Raw genomic sequence first — 13,875 nt, forward strand, 5'->3', positions numbered from 1 at the left:
GTATTTGGACTAAGGTTTTCAAAAGACTACTTTTGCAAGGGTCTATAGACTAATTCCTAAAAGGCATGTGTCACAGAACAGACAAAGGGAAAAGGGAGAGTGTTATTTAAGCAGATGTCTTTATTGTCTGTTTAACTTTGAATCTCTCTCTGTCTCTCTTTCTCTGGGGTGTACAGTGGAGCATGATCTGGATCAGATTGACTACATTGACAGCTGTACTACAGAAGAAGAAGAGAACGATGTCAAACAGCACAAAGGCTTGGATGCCAACAGTCTCAGCTCACAGTTCATGGCATACATTGAACAGCGGCGGATCTCCCATGAGGTAGAGTCCCGTTCTCGCCTAAGAAAGTTGGTATTCCTACTGAAGACAATTCGGGCTGGCGTGGATTTCAGCATGGCAGTTATTTATTGGTTTAGGCCTATTTGTTTTATTTTCCATTCCAATCTTAGATCTGGATTTTTCAAACTTAATTTGGAAAAATCAGGAAGGAGTCTAAAAAATGGTTCAAATTTTATACTTCAGATAAGAAGGCAGGTTTCATTCATTTGAAGATGCGGTAAAGGGGACCTGAGCGTGACACCTGAGCATGACCTTAGGCTTTTGCAGAGAATGCATGGGACAGGATACTTTTCCTTACTATATTGTTTTGTTTTCTGACTGGCTTTTTTCTTTCCTTTCCTTTTCTTTTCCTGATTGGTTTGCTTTTATATTATTGCTAACTATAAATCATAATTTGATAGGTAATTAATTAAGCCAACGTTGACTTTTGAGGAAACGTTCAAGTTACCCATAGAATAATAATAAGTTTAATTATACTGGTGCTTTTATCCTATGTTAACAGAATATAAATTGCTATTAAAATTCTTGGGTGTCTTGTATAATGAAGCATTGAATTGCCTAAAAAACAAGTGGGCATTTAGACCACTGTAGAATCTCTGCCAATTCCTCAAGGGTCTCAAGTAGAACAGCATTCTTCAATCTATCTAGTCAGCAGAGTAAAATGACTTCATTCTTGTCTGGAGTTTGTCCCGGGCTCTGAGCAGGCAGTTGTCTGAGGAACACTGGGGCCTTTTTGAAGAGTGATGTCTTTAACTTAACAATCAAGGATCAACTGCTTCGAGCGGAGTGACTGCCGAGCAATAGCATTCCTCCAGAGAATCCTCTGCTCCTGTCTGAAGGCTTTGAACACAGTCGTTTTTGTTGCAGTTCAGAGGACACTTGTTTCTAAATCAGATAAAAAGCACATAAATCAAATCCTGTAGCCAAAAAATAATGATAGACCAGGGATTGATAAAACTGACCTGTGGTTCAAGCTGTTAGAAGCTGTTAGTTTCTCTGCTGGAGTCAAGACTTACTTTCTAATAAAATTTAATAATGCTACATAATACTCTTTAGAGAAATCCTTTTTTTTTTCTGTCTTCCTTTAATCACTTTATAATGATAGGTTGTCTGAGTGGAGTGTCTCTACAACATGGAACAGAAACTGCTCACTGGCCTACTGAGCAGTGTCCCTACCACACTATAGAGGCTCCTTTAGTGTTTTTAAGTTCTAACTACTTTTGTGCGGTAGCTGTAATTCTTGGCATAGTGCTCTTGGTATTTCTGTGTCGTGTCGCTTTCTACAATTGGGCGGTGCGTAACTTCTGCTGCAGCAGTGGAAGGGAGTCACACGCTAGCTCAGCTTGCCAGGAGGGAGTTCTGAGCTCTTTTGTTTGTTTTGTTTTGTTTGTTTCTTGAAACAGGGTCTCTCTACAGAGTCCTGGCTGTCCTGGAACTCACTGTATAGACCAGGCTGGCCTCGAACTCACAGAGATCCACTTGCCTCTGCCTCCCTAGTAATGAGATTAAAGATGTATGCCACCATGCCTGGCTGCTAAGGCCCTTTTTATTCTGACAATATTACTCTTTGTAATCACTAATTAATATAAAAAATAAAAAGATAACCATTTAAATAAAATAAATATTCATAGAGTTTGCATATTTTTATTTATCAAAGCCTATGTAATATGGGTTTGTGTGTGTTTCAGTTTGGTTCTGCTTTTGTTCATTTGTTAATATGTATGTGTTAGTGAGTTTTTCAGCACACATACCCACAGTGCATCCATAAAGGTCAGAGGACAACTTTGGAGTTGGTTCTCACTGTCCAGCTTTCTGGAGGTTCTGGAGGGCAAACTCAGGTGGCTTGGTTTGCACAGCAAGTGCCTTTCCACAGTGACCCGTCTCAGCAGCCCTCGCTATAGGTTTTTGAGAATAGAGTCTTTCTGTTACCCAGGCTGTCCTCAAACTCAATTTTTTGCCTCAGCTTCTTGAGTTCTAGGATTATAGGTATGCACCATCACAACCTGCTAGCCTGCATGCTTTTAAATACAACACTCACAAAGGAATATCCTGTCAAAATAAAGTTTTAATGTCTAATTTTCTAAAAGTAATTAAGAATATAATGACAAATATATATATATGTTATATATATATGTATAATGTATGTTAAAGTTATTTTCTTTTTTCTTTTTGGTCTAGGGTTCACCAGTAAAGCCAGTAGCTGTTAGAGAATTTCAGAAAACAGAAGACATGAAAAGATACTCACATCAAAGCAGGTGTGAAAAGGCAACTCTACGTCATTTTTCTGTTTTGAAACTCAGTATTAAGACTGTGAATCGATTTTGGTTTTGTGTAAATCCAAATATAATGAAGCCATCTGACTTAGGTGTGCTTTCCATGCCGTGTATTTAAACTAGATATGTCTGCATTTGTGCTCACGCCATTGTAAACATGGTACCTAAACCAGGACCTTAGAATCAGATGATTTAAAAGTACTTAGTAGTAATGAAATTTGTGGTGATGGGTGTGTATTTATTCTAGAAAATTTAAAGATTTTCAGAAGCCCCTACTCTGTAACTTAAGTTTTTGGTGGGGGAACAGAGCAGGTTATGTGTATTTTCTTTCTTTCTTCAATATATACAGTCTCTCCACTGCACTGAGTCTCCCTATTTCTAAAATTAGCTCAATATTGTTTCTCAGTCTAGAATTCTAAAATGTTTTTGGCTATAAACTGTAGTTAGTTTTTTTTCAGTCTTTGGTCTTTGTGTATGAAATCTTAAAAACAGTAGGCTTGATATATCTGTTCTTTTTTTGTTTTGTTTTTCCAAGTCATTGTCCCTCTATGTAGCCCTTGGCTGTCTTAGAAGTCAATCTGTAGACCAGGCTGTCCTTTAACTAAGAGATCCACCCACCTCTGCCTCGTGAACTCAGAAGCATGCGCCACCACACCCAGCTGACAGTAAATGTGTTATCATCTGTGATCCATCCTAGGTATTTACACAAATAGCATGCTGAATGTCGTCCTGGGAACTGTGATGTTGATGGACTGAAGAAAATGTAGGAAGAATAATCAATAAGAAAAAATATTTTAATTTTATTTTATTTGCCTTGGTGTTTTGTCATGCTGTCGGGTCCCCTGGAACTGAAGGCAGAAAGAGTGGTGAGCTGCCATGTGGGTGCTGGGACTGGAACTCAGGTCCTCTGGAAGAGCGGTCAGTGCTATATTCCACTGAGTCATCTCTCCAGGCCCACATATGAAAATTTTGTAACTTGACCTTTTATACTCATAAATTATTCCTTAGAGGTTTAGTTAAATTTTATATACTTTATCATCTCAGAATGGATATGGTCGTTTTCTTTAAATGCCCGGTAGGTGCACCCTTAAGACTTGAGTAAGCTGTTAGACACAGAGATAGGGAGAACTTAGAGCTTAAACAGCTGGCAGAAAGAGCCTGAGCAGGAGCATTCAGGGATGGAAGACAAAGGATAGTGTCTGAAAGGCTAAGATGAAAAGAGCAGGTTCATCTTCCTCTCTGCTGCCTTCGAGGTCACCACCATCTCTTTGGCAGCATCGTAGCTCCTACCCCTCCAGCATCTGAGGAATTCTAAAAAGAGGACCAACAAGCCGGGCAGTGGTGGCGCACTCAGGAGGCAGAGGCAGATGGATCTCTGTGAGTTTGAGGCCAGCCTGGTCTACAAGAGCTAGTTCCAGGACAGGCTCCAAAGCTACAGAGAAACCCTGTCTCGGGAGAGAGGGAGAGGGAGAGGGAGAGGGAGAGGGAGAGGGAGAGGGAGAGGGAGAGAGAGAGAGAGAGAGAGAGAGAGAGAGAGAGAACCAACAAGTTCACTTGGCACCTGTCAGACTGTTGTGTCAAAATTAAGCAGAAGTGACAGAAAGCTAGATGTATTGATTGACATTAGAGTGCGGAGAAGATCTAGGGCCAAACTCTGGTGTCCGGCATCAGTTATGGGATTCTGGAAGTTCCTGGTCCACAATGGCTAGGGGCTGGAAGTGCTGCTGAAGTGCATCAAAACTGACTGTGCTGAGATCGCTCGCTCCAAGAACCACATCAGAGTCACCAGTCCCAACGCTAGGCTGCCCAGCAGTGAACATGAGTAGATACATAAAACCCCAAAAACTGCACAGGAAAAAGAGAGGGAAGGATGAAGTGCCCCATATTACTGATCCCCTGGGCCTGCTGCCTCAGTGGTGTTCACCGTGGGCGGAGCTTTGCTGCTCTGGAGACCCAGTGAACGTAAGACTTCAAAATGGAGACTGGATTTGGCTGGCTTCTTAAGATAAAGTTCAGTATGAAGAGAAGGTAAAGAAATATAGTAGGAGCTGAGCACTCAGAGGCCTGCAGTAGAAGGATTGAAAATTCAATTCTAACTTAGACAACTTAGTGAGGCCCTGTCTCCAGTTGTGTAAAAGAAGGCAGGGCTTAGAAACGTCGTGCAGTGTTGGGGTCCTTCATTATCTTCTGTTTTAAAAATTAGAGAAATATGGAAGGAGAGGTATATATTAAACGATTCAAAAACAGTGTTCAGGTGAGAACAGATAGCCTGCTGGGTTTAGTTGATCCCTTCTTTGTTTGGATTCAGATCATTCACAGATATCTAATAAAAGCTGTAGGAAGTTTCAGCAATCAAGAGTAGTAGAGCTGGGACAAAGATGTAATTAATTCCTGTCATCCTAAACAGGTAGTGATTCCAGTATGTTTTTGTGGTCTCTGTGTGTGAATGAACATGTCTGTTTGAGGGGATGATGTGTATGCAGGTGTACTTTTGCTTGTATGTATGTATGCATGTAGAGGCCAGACAGCCTCAGTTGTTGTTCCCCAGGAACACATCCACCTTTTTTGAGACAGTCTCTGGCTGTCCTGGGATTCTCCATCTGCTGATTAGGCAAGCTGGCTAGCTACAAACCCCAGAGATCCTATGTCCACCTTACCAGCACCAGGATTATAAGTGCTCACCAGCTGTTTATGCGCGTTCTGGGGGCTGAACTCAGTTTCCAGTGCTTGCTTTGCAAATAACTTACCAACCCAGCCATCTCCCCATCCCTGCAGTATCTTATTTAGTTTTGATAACATATCCTAGGGGTAAACATATTTATCCTAACTTTATAAATGAAGATGTTGAGCCAGACAGTGGTGGCACACTCCTTTAATCCCAGCACTTGGGAGGCAGAGGCAGGTGGATTTCTGTGAGTTTGAGGCCAGCTTGGTCTACAAGAGCTAGTTTTAGGACAGGCTCCAAAGTTACAGAAAAACCCGGTCTCGAAAAAAAACAAAAACCAAAAAAAAAGTGTGTGTATATATATAGAAATGAAGATGTTGAAGCCCAGCAGACTTTAGTAAATTTCCTAATTCATTGGATTTATAACAATATATAGGAATTATTAATTATCAGATTGTTCCCAAAGCAAATATTAGGCAATGCTCATATACTAAGGGTACTCTAATAATTACATGCATAGAATTATTATATATTATGTATAATTATAGCTGTGACTAATAATGATTCGATTATTCCCAAAGCAAATATCAGGCAGTGCTCATACACTAACTAAGGATATTCCCTGTTGCCTGTTTCTTTTTTTTGTGATGGGTGTCTTGGATGTTTGTGTAGGTAGCCAAGGCCAATTGAAGTTGTCTAGAAAGTAGGCATTTACCAGTGACAAAGGTGAAGAGACAATAAACAACAATTAAATTTTGCCTGCTTTTTAATTTTAAATTGAATCCTTGTTTTTAGTTTGTTTTCTCTGGGTGTGTGTGCACGCACGCACGCGTGTGCATGTACTGTGTCTGTGTTCAGACACCATAGAACAATTTGTAGGGAGTCACTTTTCGCCTTCCACCACGTGGATTCTCAGGGTTAAGCTCAGGTTGTCAGGCTTAGTATCAAGGATAAAGATCCATTGAGCTGTGTCACTATTGTGTTACAGCTCTAAGGGAAAGGTATCCTGGCAGCTGAGACTCAAGAAATACTACAAAATCACACCACACAATAAACTTCACACAGAGATTTATTGGGAAAGACACAGGAGGGAGGGTGGCTGCCTTTTTGTGGTAGAGAAGCAGCAAGGATCCTACCGGAGAAAAGTTAGACACGTTAGGTGAGGTGGTAGTCCTAAGTGCCAGGTTAAAGAGTTTGAGCCCCTGAGTTTGACCTCTAGCACTAGCAAGAAAAAACAATTTTGTTTTTTAGGTGTTGCGATTACAAGAGCTTAGAAAGTTTTCTTGTTTGCCTGCTAGCTTACTGATGTCAGTGAAACACACATGATTTACAGAGCCTTGAAAAATGTTACCCTGCTTGATGTAGAAAATAACCATCAAACTGTAAAATCGAGGAGGGTGGTGCTGTCTTTGTGTTTGGTAAGCAGCACATAGGGCCACCTTTTCCTTCAGAATGAAAGTCAGTAGTCGTTACTTGGTTCCTTAAGGTGCTGTATTGTAAATATAGTCCCGGTTTCTGTTGATGAGACGGCTGTGTCACCAGATCTCAGTTCACACAGCTCTTGTTTCAGTGATGGTAGATAAGGTAATGGCTCTATGTATCACAAAAATAAAAATGGTGCTGTTTGAAAAGTGCTCTCGGCCACTGTCCCTCTGTTGGCTGGCATAGACAGTGGGTAGCTCACCATCAGTGATGCCGTCACATGGTATGTAAGTTGGGGGCATCAGGTAAGCTGTGGTTTAGTGTCATTTTGGGGCTTACGTTTACTCTTTCAGTTCTAAGCCCGCTGATGGGCAGAAACTTGTTACTAATGAGAATTTCTCTGGTCCCTCATCTTGTTGTCAATGAGTTCTTATTTTTCTTTTTGGGAGCCAGGGTTCCAGCTGAGCCATCCTCCGTGTTATCACTGCCACCAAACCACAATCGGGTAGGTTTTTTAGATATTAGCTTTGTTGCTGTTGTTTGAGGGTTTTTTTGTTTGTTTGTTTGTTTGTTTGTTTTGTTTTGTTTTGTTTTTGAGACAGGGTTTCTCCACGTAGTCCAGGTTGTACTGGAACTCACTCTGTAGACCAGGCTGGCCTCAAACTCATAGAGATCCACCTGCCTCTCTGCCTCATGAGTGCTGGAATTAAAGGTGTGTGCCACCACTACCCAGCCTAGTTACTAGATTTATCTTTGTTATTTCTGTTTTGATTTTGCTAAACTAAGATAACGTTCTTTTAATTTTTAATATTTATTTAATGTGTTTATGTACATATGTGTCCTATATGTTTGTATATGTATGTGTGTGCTCGTGTCCTTGTGCACACGTGTGTGCCTGTGTGTGCACATCACACAGCATACATGTAGAGGTAAGAGGACAACTTGGGGAGTTGTTTCTTTTACCACGTGGGTTCCTGAGATTCAACTCAGGTCATAGGTTTCGATGGCAAGCACCTTTACTGGCTGAGCTTTCTTGCCAGCCCAGTGTTCTTTTAAATACTTAAACTGCCATTAATTGCCAAATATCTGTAAATCTTACTATTTGTCTTCTCAGTTAGTTCATACAGCATGTGTCCATGATAGTTCCCACTTTCATACATATAAGAACAGTGAGTTTTTAAAAATGTTAATACTGCAAAGTAAAACTTGAGTTAGCAGCATTCTTTATATTGATACAGGGTATTGACATGTTGACTCTTATCCCCACTTGCATGTCCACCCTCTTGCAGCTTTCACATTCAGACTTGGAGCTTCATCAGAGGAGAGAACGGTCAGTCGAGTGCACTCGGAGAGAGGCACAGCTCGCAGCCCTGCAGTATGAGGAGGAGAAAATAAGGACTAAGCAGATTCAGAGAGATGCTGTCTTGGACTTTGTCAAAGTAAGAGCTTTACCATCACTGACAGATAATAACTCTTGAAGTTAAGAGAGGTAAATATATATTCATTTTGCCAGGACTGTTGGTTATTGTTGCCCTAATTAAAGGGCCAGTTGTTTCCCTCACAAGAATTCTCAACTAAAGATAGAGTGACTGTCTCCCATAGCCATAGTTATGACTGGTTATAGGCCAGTAGAAACCATTATCCTGACCACCTTACTATGGAGTTGCTGGCTCTCCCATCTCAGGTATAGTATAAAGATCATGAAAGTGGCCAGGTGGTGGTGGTGCATGCCTTTAATCCCAGCACTCAGGAGGCAGAGGCAGGCGGATCTCTGTGAGTTCAAGGCCAGCCTGGTCTACAGAGTGAGTTCTAAGACAACCAGGACTGTTATATAGAGAAAACTTGTCTCAGAAAACAAAACAAAAAGATCATGAAAGCGGCAGTGTTGTGTGAATGTCACAGTGTTGTCTCCAGATTTTTCCTGTAGCAAATGCTGTTTGTTGGGAGGCTACCAGGCTTCGTTCTTTCGTGATCTCTGATTCTTTCCTTCCTTTCTGTTTCCATACCTGCTCAGTAAGGACATTCCTGTTACCGTTTCTTCTGTGGATATTTTATAGCATCTCTTGTGCAGTCTGAGGACTATGGGAAACAAATTTTGATTTTATGCTTGTTTTTTTTTCATTTAAAATCACCCTTGAAATTATTAAGTAATAAATATTAAGTATTTATAATTTTATTCGCTTAATATGTCTCTCCCATTCATTTGCAAACTTCAAGATAGGAACTGTCTGTTTTGCTCTCCAGAACTTAGCAGGTTTGAGTCTGTAGAGTTCTAGAGATTTTTGTTGAATGAGTCATTCTTGCCTAGAAAAGGTTCCTGTGTTTTAGAATTTTAGACCAAGATCATTTTTTGAAAGTACTCTATGCATTTTTGTTTTATTGTTTTACATGATGAATTCCTTCTTTATATTTATTTTTATGTGTGTTTTGCCTGCATGTATATATGTGTGTGTACTGCATGTATGCCTGGGGCTCTTGGATGTAAGAAGGTTTCAGACCCTGTGAAACAGTTGTAGGCCACCATGTGGTTGCTGGGAACCACACACATACGTGCTCATCTGCTCCCGCCCCGGCTGTGTCAGTCTGGGAGTGATGCTCCTCCTCCTCCTCCCTGGAGTCCTTCAGTCAGAGCCTATTGCTCTGTCAAATTTTAGGAAAACCATTTGTCCATTGACAGATCTAACATCAGTATTCCTAGAAACAAGTTTATGGAGGTCTGAAAAGTGATCTCAACCAAATCTGTCACCTCCCAGCCCCTCTCTTCTCTCTGCCCGAGATGTCTCTCTCCTCCTTTTGTGCCTTCTTATCTCTGAGAATGTAGGTAGCTAAGATGTCTGTTTTATCACACTCTTTTACCTCCTGTCATTCTTTTGCTTAAATCATCTCTTACTTCACACTGTTTCTTCTGATTTGTCAAGCATCACCCCCTTCCATAAGTCTTTACTTGACTTAAAACAAGTCAAGACTCTGTTTATTTTATAACAGGGAAGCTGAGAGTGTTCGTTTTCACAGATGAAGCTGCAGCTCTGCAGAAATGAAGTATTGGTCCCACATTGTAGGCTGATTGTGGTCAGAAAACAAACCTAGGTTTCCTAAAGCCTCACTGACTGGATAGGCCTTGAGGGAGCGTGAGATGAGCCCGTAAAGGTAAATAGAGTACAAGGCTCCATTATGTCAGGTCTTGTCGTGGAGCAGTGAGTACAGAGGGGGAGGAAAGACTCGGGGTGAAAGCCCTGGTTTTACATCAAGGCAGAGAAGAGGCTAGAGAACACATCAGCCGCACTGAGCTCAAAAGGACGTGATTGTTATCCTAGGAACACTCTGCGGCATGACAGCTTGAGAGAATGGGAGTGGTTTAGGAGCTGGGAACGCGCTTCCATAACTTACACACTTGACTTAATGGCACTTGAGGAAAGCAGCAGCTAGTTTAGATTTTGGATTGAAGACAGCAAAAGCTGTAAGTTGATGAGAAGGTGAAGATGACAATGGGGACAATACTTAGAAAATTTATTGCATGGTTTTTGCATACCAAACATTGTTTTAAGCAGTTTCTCTTAAAAAGTCTGTGTCCTGTTCCCCTCTTCCTCCTCTCCTCCTTTCTATTTTGTTTTTATTTTTTGAGACAGGGTTTCTCTTTGTAGCCCTGGCTGTCCTGGCTGAACTTTTTCTGTAGACCAGACTGGCCTTGAATTCAGAGATCCACCTGCCTCTGCCTCCAAAGTGCTGGGATTAAAGATGTGTAGCACCACACCTAGCCTCTGTCTCTCTCTTTCGCTCTCTCTCTATTTAATATTATAGTGAAGAAGTATCATTGTCCTCTTTTTATAGATCAGAAAATTGAGGTGCATGAAAGAAAATAGTTTGCCTGACATGCTTAGCTAGTGATTGCCTTGAACTCACAGAGATCTGCCTGTTCTGCCTCCTCGAGTGCTGGGATTAAAGGCGTGCACCACCGCTTGGCTTAGAGTAGGGGATTCTAATAAAGCCAGGCAGCTCTCAAGACCCTACTCTGACCAGACTGCTATGTTGTCTTGTTGGACTAGAAGTCCAAACATCAGGGAGGAGTTGCTCCAGACACCATTCACATAACCACAAATTGATGCAAAAGCAAGAGGATTTTATTCTGTCATGACAGGGTCCTTCAGGTTCGGGATATGAAGGACATCGATAGCTGTTACAGTCCATCTTTTAAATCGAAAAAGCCACAGACACAAGGGGGGGAACCTGTAGGTTGTTTTCCAACTTATTGGATTGGCTTATTCAAAGGGTCACTAGCAGTGATTGGTCTATTCCAGGGCAGGAGAATAGCTGCGTGGTCAGGTGATAAGGGAGAGCATCTGTGGTCCATCCTGACCTTTGGTTCAGTGACTAAATTAATACATCAGGAACTGAGTCAACATCTATGGGTTGTATTTGCCTGAATTCCCAAAATGGAGTTATGACACAGGGGGATGAGCAGTCCAGCACGTGGTTATTTACAAGGACACAGGAGGATAAGCAGTGGGGGGGGGGGGGGGGACTGTCCCTTTTCCAAGAGAAAGAGAGAGAGAGAGAGAGCGTAAGGTTTTAGAAAAATGTCTTGAACCCATTTAGAAAAATGGGTTGAGGGGGGCTTACAAATGCATTTAGAGTCTTTCAGTCTCTTGGTAATCTATAATGACTCATATACCTTAGCTGCTATTGTTAATTCATTTGGCTTGCCTTCTATAGAAGCCTAACAGCTAGTAGGAAGTAAATAGTCATACTGTTGAACTGATCAGACAAATTTCCCACAAGTTTGATCTGTTAAGCAGAAGAAAGAAACTGTAAGGACTTAGGTAGGACTAAACATGAGAAGAAAGATCCCTTTGAAAACTTCATCTTCTCATGCTAGAACAGTCTGGGGAGAAACAAAAGGAGAAAATAGAATAGAAAGTAATTGTAGTGATTAGACGGATACAAAATGAAGGTGTAATCTCTAAGCTTGGCTGGCGGTGTTTACAAGGAGAATTGGAAGAAATTGAGTTTGAGCCTGCATGTGTCACTGTGTACTTTTCTGAGCAATTCTGTGCCCCCCAGATGTATGATACTAAACTTATAAGTCTGTTACTATTTTAATATTATCATGGCAGGAATTGTGTACTTTGTAAAACTAACATATGTGTTAGTGATATTTTGTTCATAATCTAACAAATTTTGCTTGAAGATCAGAGTGCATGGCTACGCCACTAGTTAGCCATAGAGGCCAAGCAGTGGTGGCACACATCTTTAATCCCAGCACTCGGGAGACAGAGGCAGACGGATCTCTGTGAGTTCAAAGCTACCTGGGGCTACACAAGATTGAATCTGTCTAAGAGAAACAGAACTCACACAAAGGTGATCCCAGCACTAGGGATGTGGAGATAGGAGTGATGGCTGGGCGGAGAGAGGAGCTCAGGGGCAGTCTGGGGATTTGTAGAGACAGGATTACCCTTTCAGTCTGAGCATTGGTGAGGTAAGAACTCTAGTGGCTGACTGCTCTGCTGCTCTGATCTTCAGCATTAACACCTAATCTGACTCTGGGATTTTATTATTAAGACCAATTAGAATTCATGCTACACATATGAGAAATTTCTAAATCAGTGGGTACTGAGCAATGAATGACTAAATCATTGAAGATAAATTTAGGAAGAAATATGTAAAGCCATTTGAGTGAATGAGCACATGAGAGAGTATTCATGTGATACTCTGAATATGTATGTGTAGGTTTTTAATTTTTTCTATTCATACTTGTAAAAGCATGATAGTGTAGTTTATTGCTGTTTTTTATTTAAAATGTTTTAAGACAGGAACTTAATCTCCATAACTAGTAAATACAAGAAATAAATTGTAGTGTGGGAGTCCTTCTGTATATGTGTTGCTTTTATTGGTTAATGAATAAAGCTGTTTTGGCTAGTGGCTTAGCAGAATAGAGTAAGGAGGGAATTTTAAGCAGATAGAGGAGGAAAGAAGGCAGAATTAGGGAGATGCCATGGAGCCACCAGAGGAGAAAGATGCCTGTGTGCCGGTACCGGTAAACCACAAGCCTCATGGTAAAATATAAAATAATAGAAGTGGGTTAATTTAAGATGTAAGCATTAGCTAAAAAATTTGCATAAGCACTAGGCCTAGCAGTGTTTTAATTAATAGTTTCTGTGTGATTATTTCTGGTCTGGGTGGCCGGGAGGCAAACACGCAGCCTCTGCCTACAAAATTGATGTGGTCCATTTAATTAAATGGAATGTATAAGTGCCAATGTTGAGATTCTAACCAGCTTCCACTTTCTGGGCATATAGCAGAAAGCATCACAAAGTCCACAGAAACAGCAATCTCCTGGAGATGGTGAGGTGAGTCCATATAATTATTTTTCTTAGAATTTATTATTTTTGCAATGGAAATGAAATGCTTGATATGCAGTTATCATGTTTTCAGTTTAAATGATCAAAAAAAAAATGCTTTTTTGGCTGATGTAGTGACATGTGCCCATAATTCCATCATCTGGAAGGCAGAGGCTAAAGAGTTCAAGCCTACCCTAGACTACATAGTGAATTCCAGGCTAGCCTGAGCTATATAGAGAAACCCCCATCTCAAACCAACCTTCTTTTCAAAATTGTCTTTTTCCTCCACCGCAAAATTTTACATGTGAAGGAAAGTAGGGTACAGGATAAAGAAGAAGGCTATGAAAATATATAGATTAGGGCTGTATATAAAACAATCTAGAGAGTCCATCCCTCCCTCCCTCTTTGCAGGTGAATGAATAGTTTTGGTGCTCAAGCAGAGAGACCATAGCATTTTGGTTCAGTGCTTATTTCCTTGTTATAATTCATATATGTTCCAGATCAGCCCACACAGTTTCATTGCAAATCAATACTTACAATTACTTGCTTAACTGTTTAAATTTTTGTGCCTATTTTGGTCTGCTAAAGTGAAGATTTTATATGAGTGCTGTTTTAGTATAGTTGAGTTTTGTATTGACCAGTTTCCCTTATTTTTACCTCCTATATTTTCAATTTATGATTGTTGCTCTATTTGACTTTGTGAAGTACAGTATTTGAAAACTTAATGTAAGGGGGACAGGATGGCTCAGCAAATTGGACTCTTTCTACCAAACCTGATGACCAATCTGAATTTAATTCCCAGAACCCACAGCTGACTCCCACAGATTGTCCTCTGAC

General features: G+C 40.8%; 1 protein-coding gene across 15 annotated transcripts in view; it reads left to right on the top strand.

Moving 5' to 3' along the window:
- Nucleotides 1–13,875, top strand: part of Lrch3 (leucine rich repeats and calponin homology domain containing 3) — a 106,041-nt gene that overhangs the window by 61,903 nt on the left and 30,263 nt on the right. For 9 of the 15 annotated variants that reach the window (XM_050159738.1, XM_050159745.1, XM_050159743.1 and 6 more), the window contains exons 9-13: nt 177–325; nt 2,522–2,598; nt 7,157–7,208; nt 7,993–8,142; nt 12,997–13,047. In XM_050159738.1, the coding sequence (XP_050015695.1) occupies nt 177–325; nt 2,522–2,598; nt 7,157–7,208; nt 7,993–8,142; nt 12,997–13,047 (479 nt within the window). The remainder of the gene's footprint in view (nt 1–176; nt 326–2,521; nt 2,599–7,156; nt 7,209–7,992; nt 8,143–12,996; nt 13,048–13,875) is intronic. The other 6 variants (XM_050159739.1, XM_050159744.1, XM_050159742.1 and 3 more) reach the window with 2 other exon arrangements.

This window comes from Alexandromys fortis, unplaced genomic scaffold (assembly GCF_014885135.2).
Source record: "Alexandromys fortis isolate MF-2015 unplaced genomic scaffold, M_Fortis_MF-2015_v1.1 scaffold_119, whole genome shotgun sequence".
Lineage (NCBI taxonomy): Eukaryota > Metazoa > Chordata > Mammalia > Rodentia > Cricetidae > Alexandromys > Alexandromys fortis.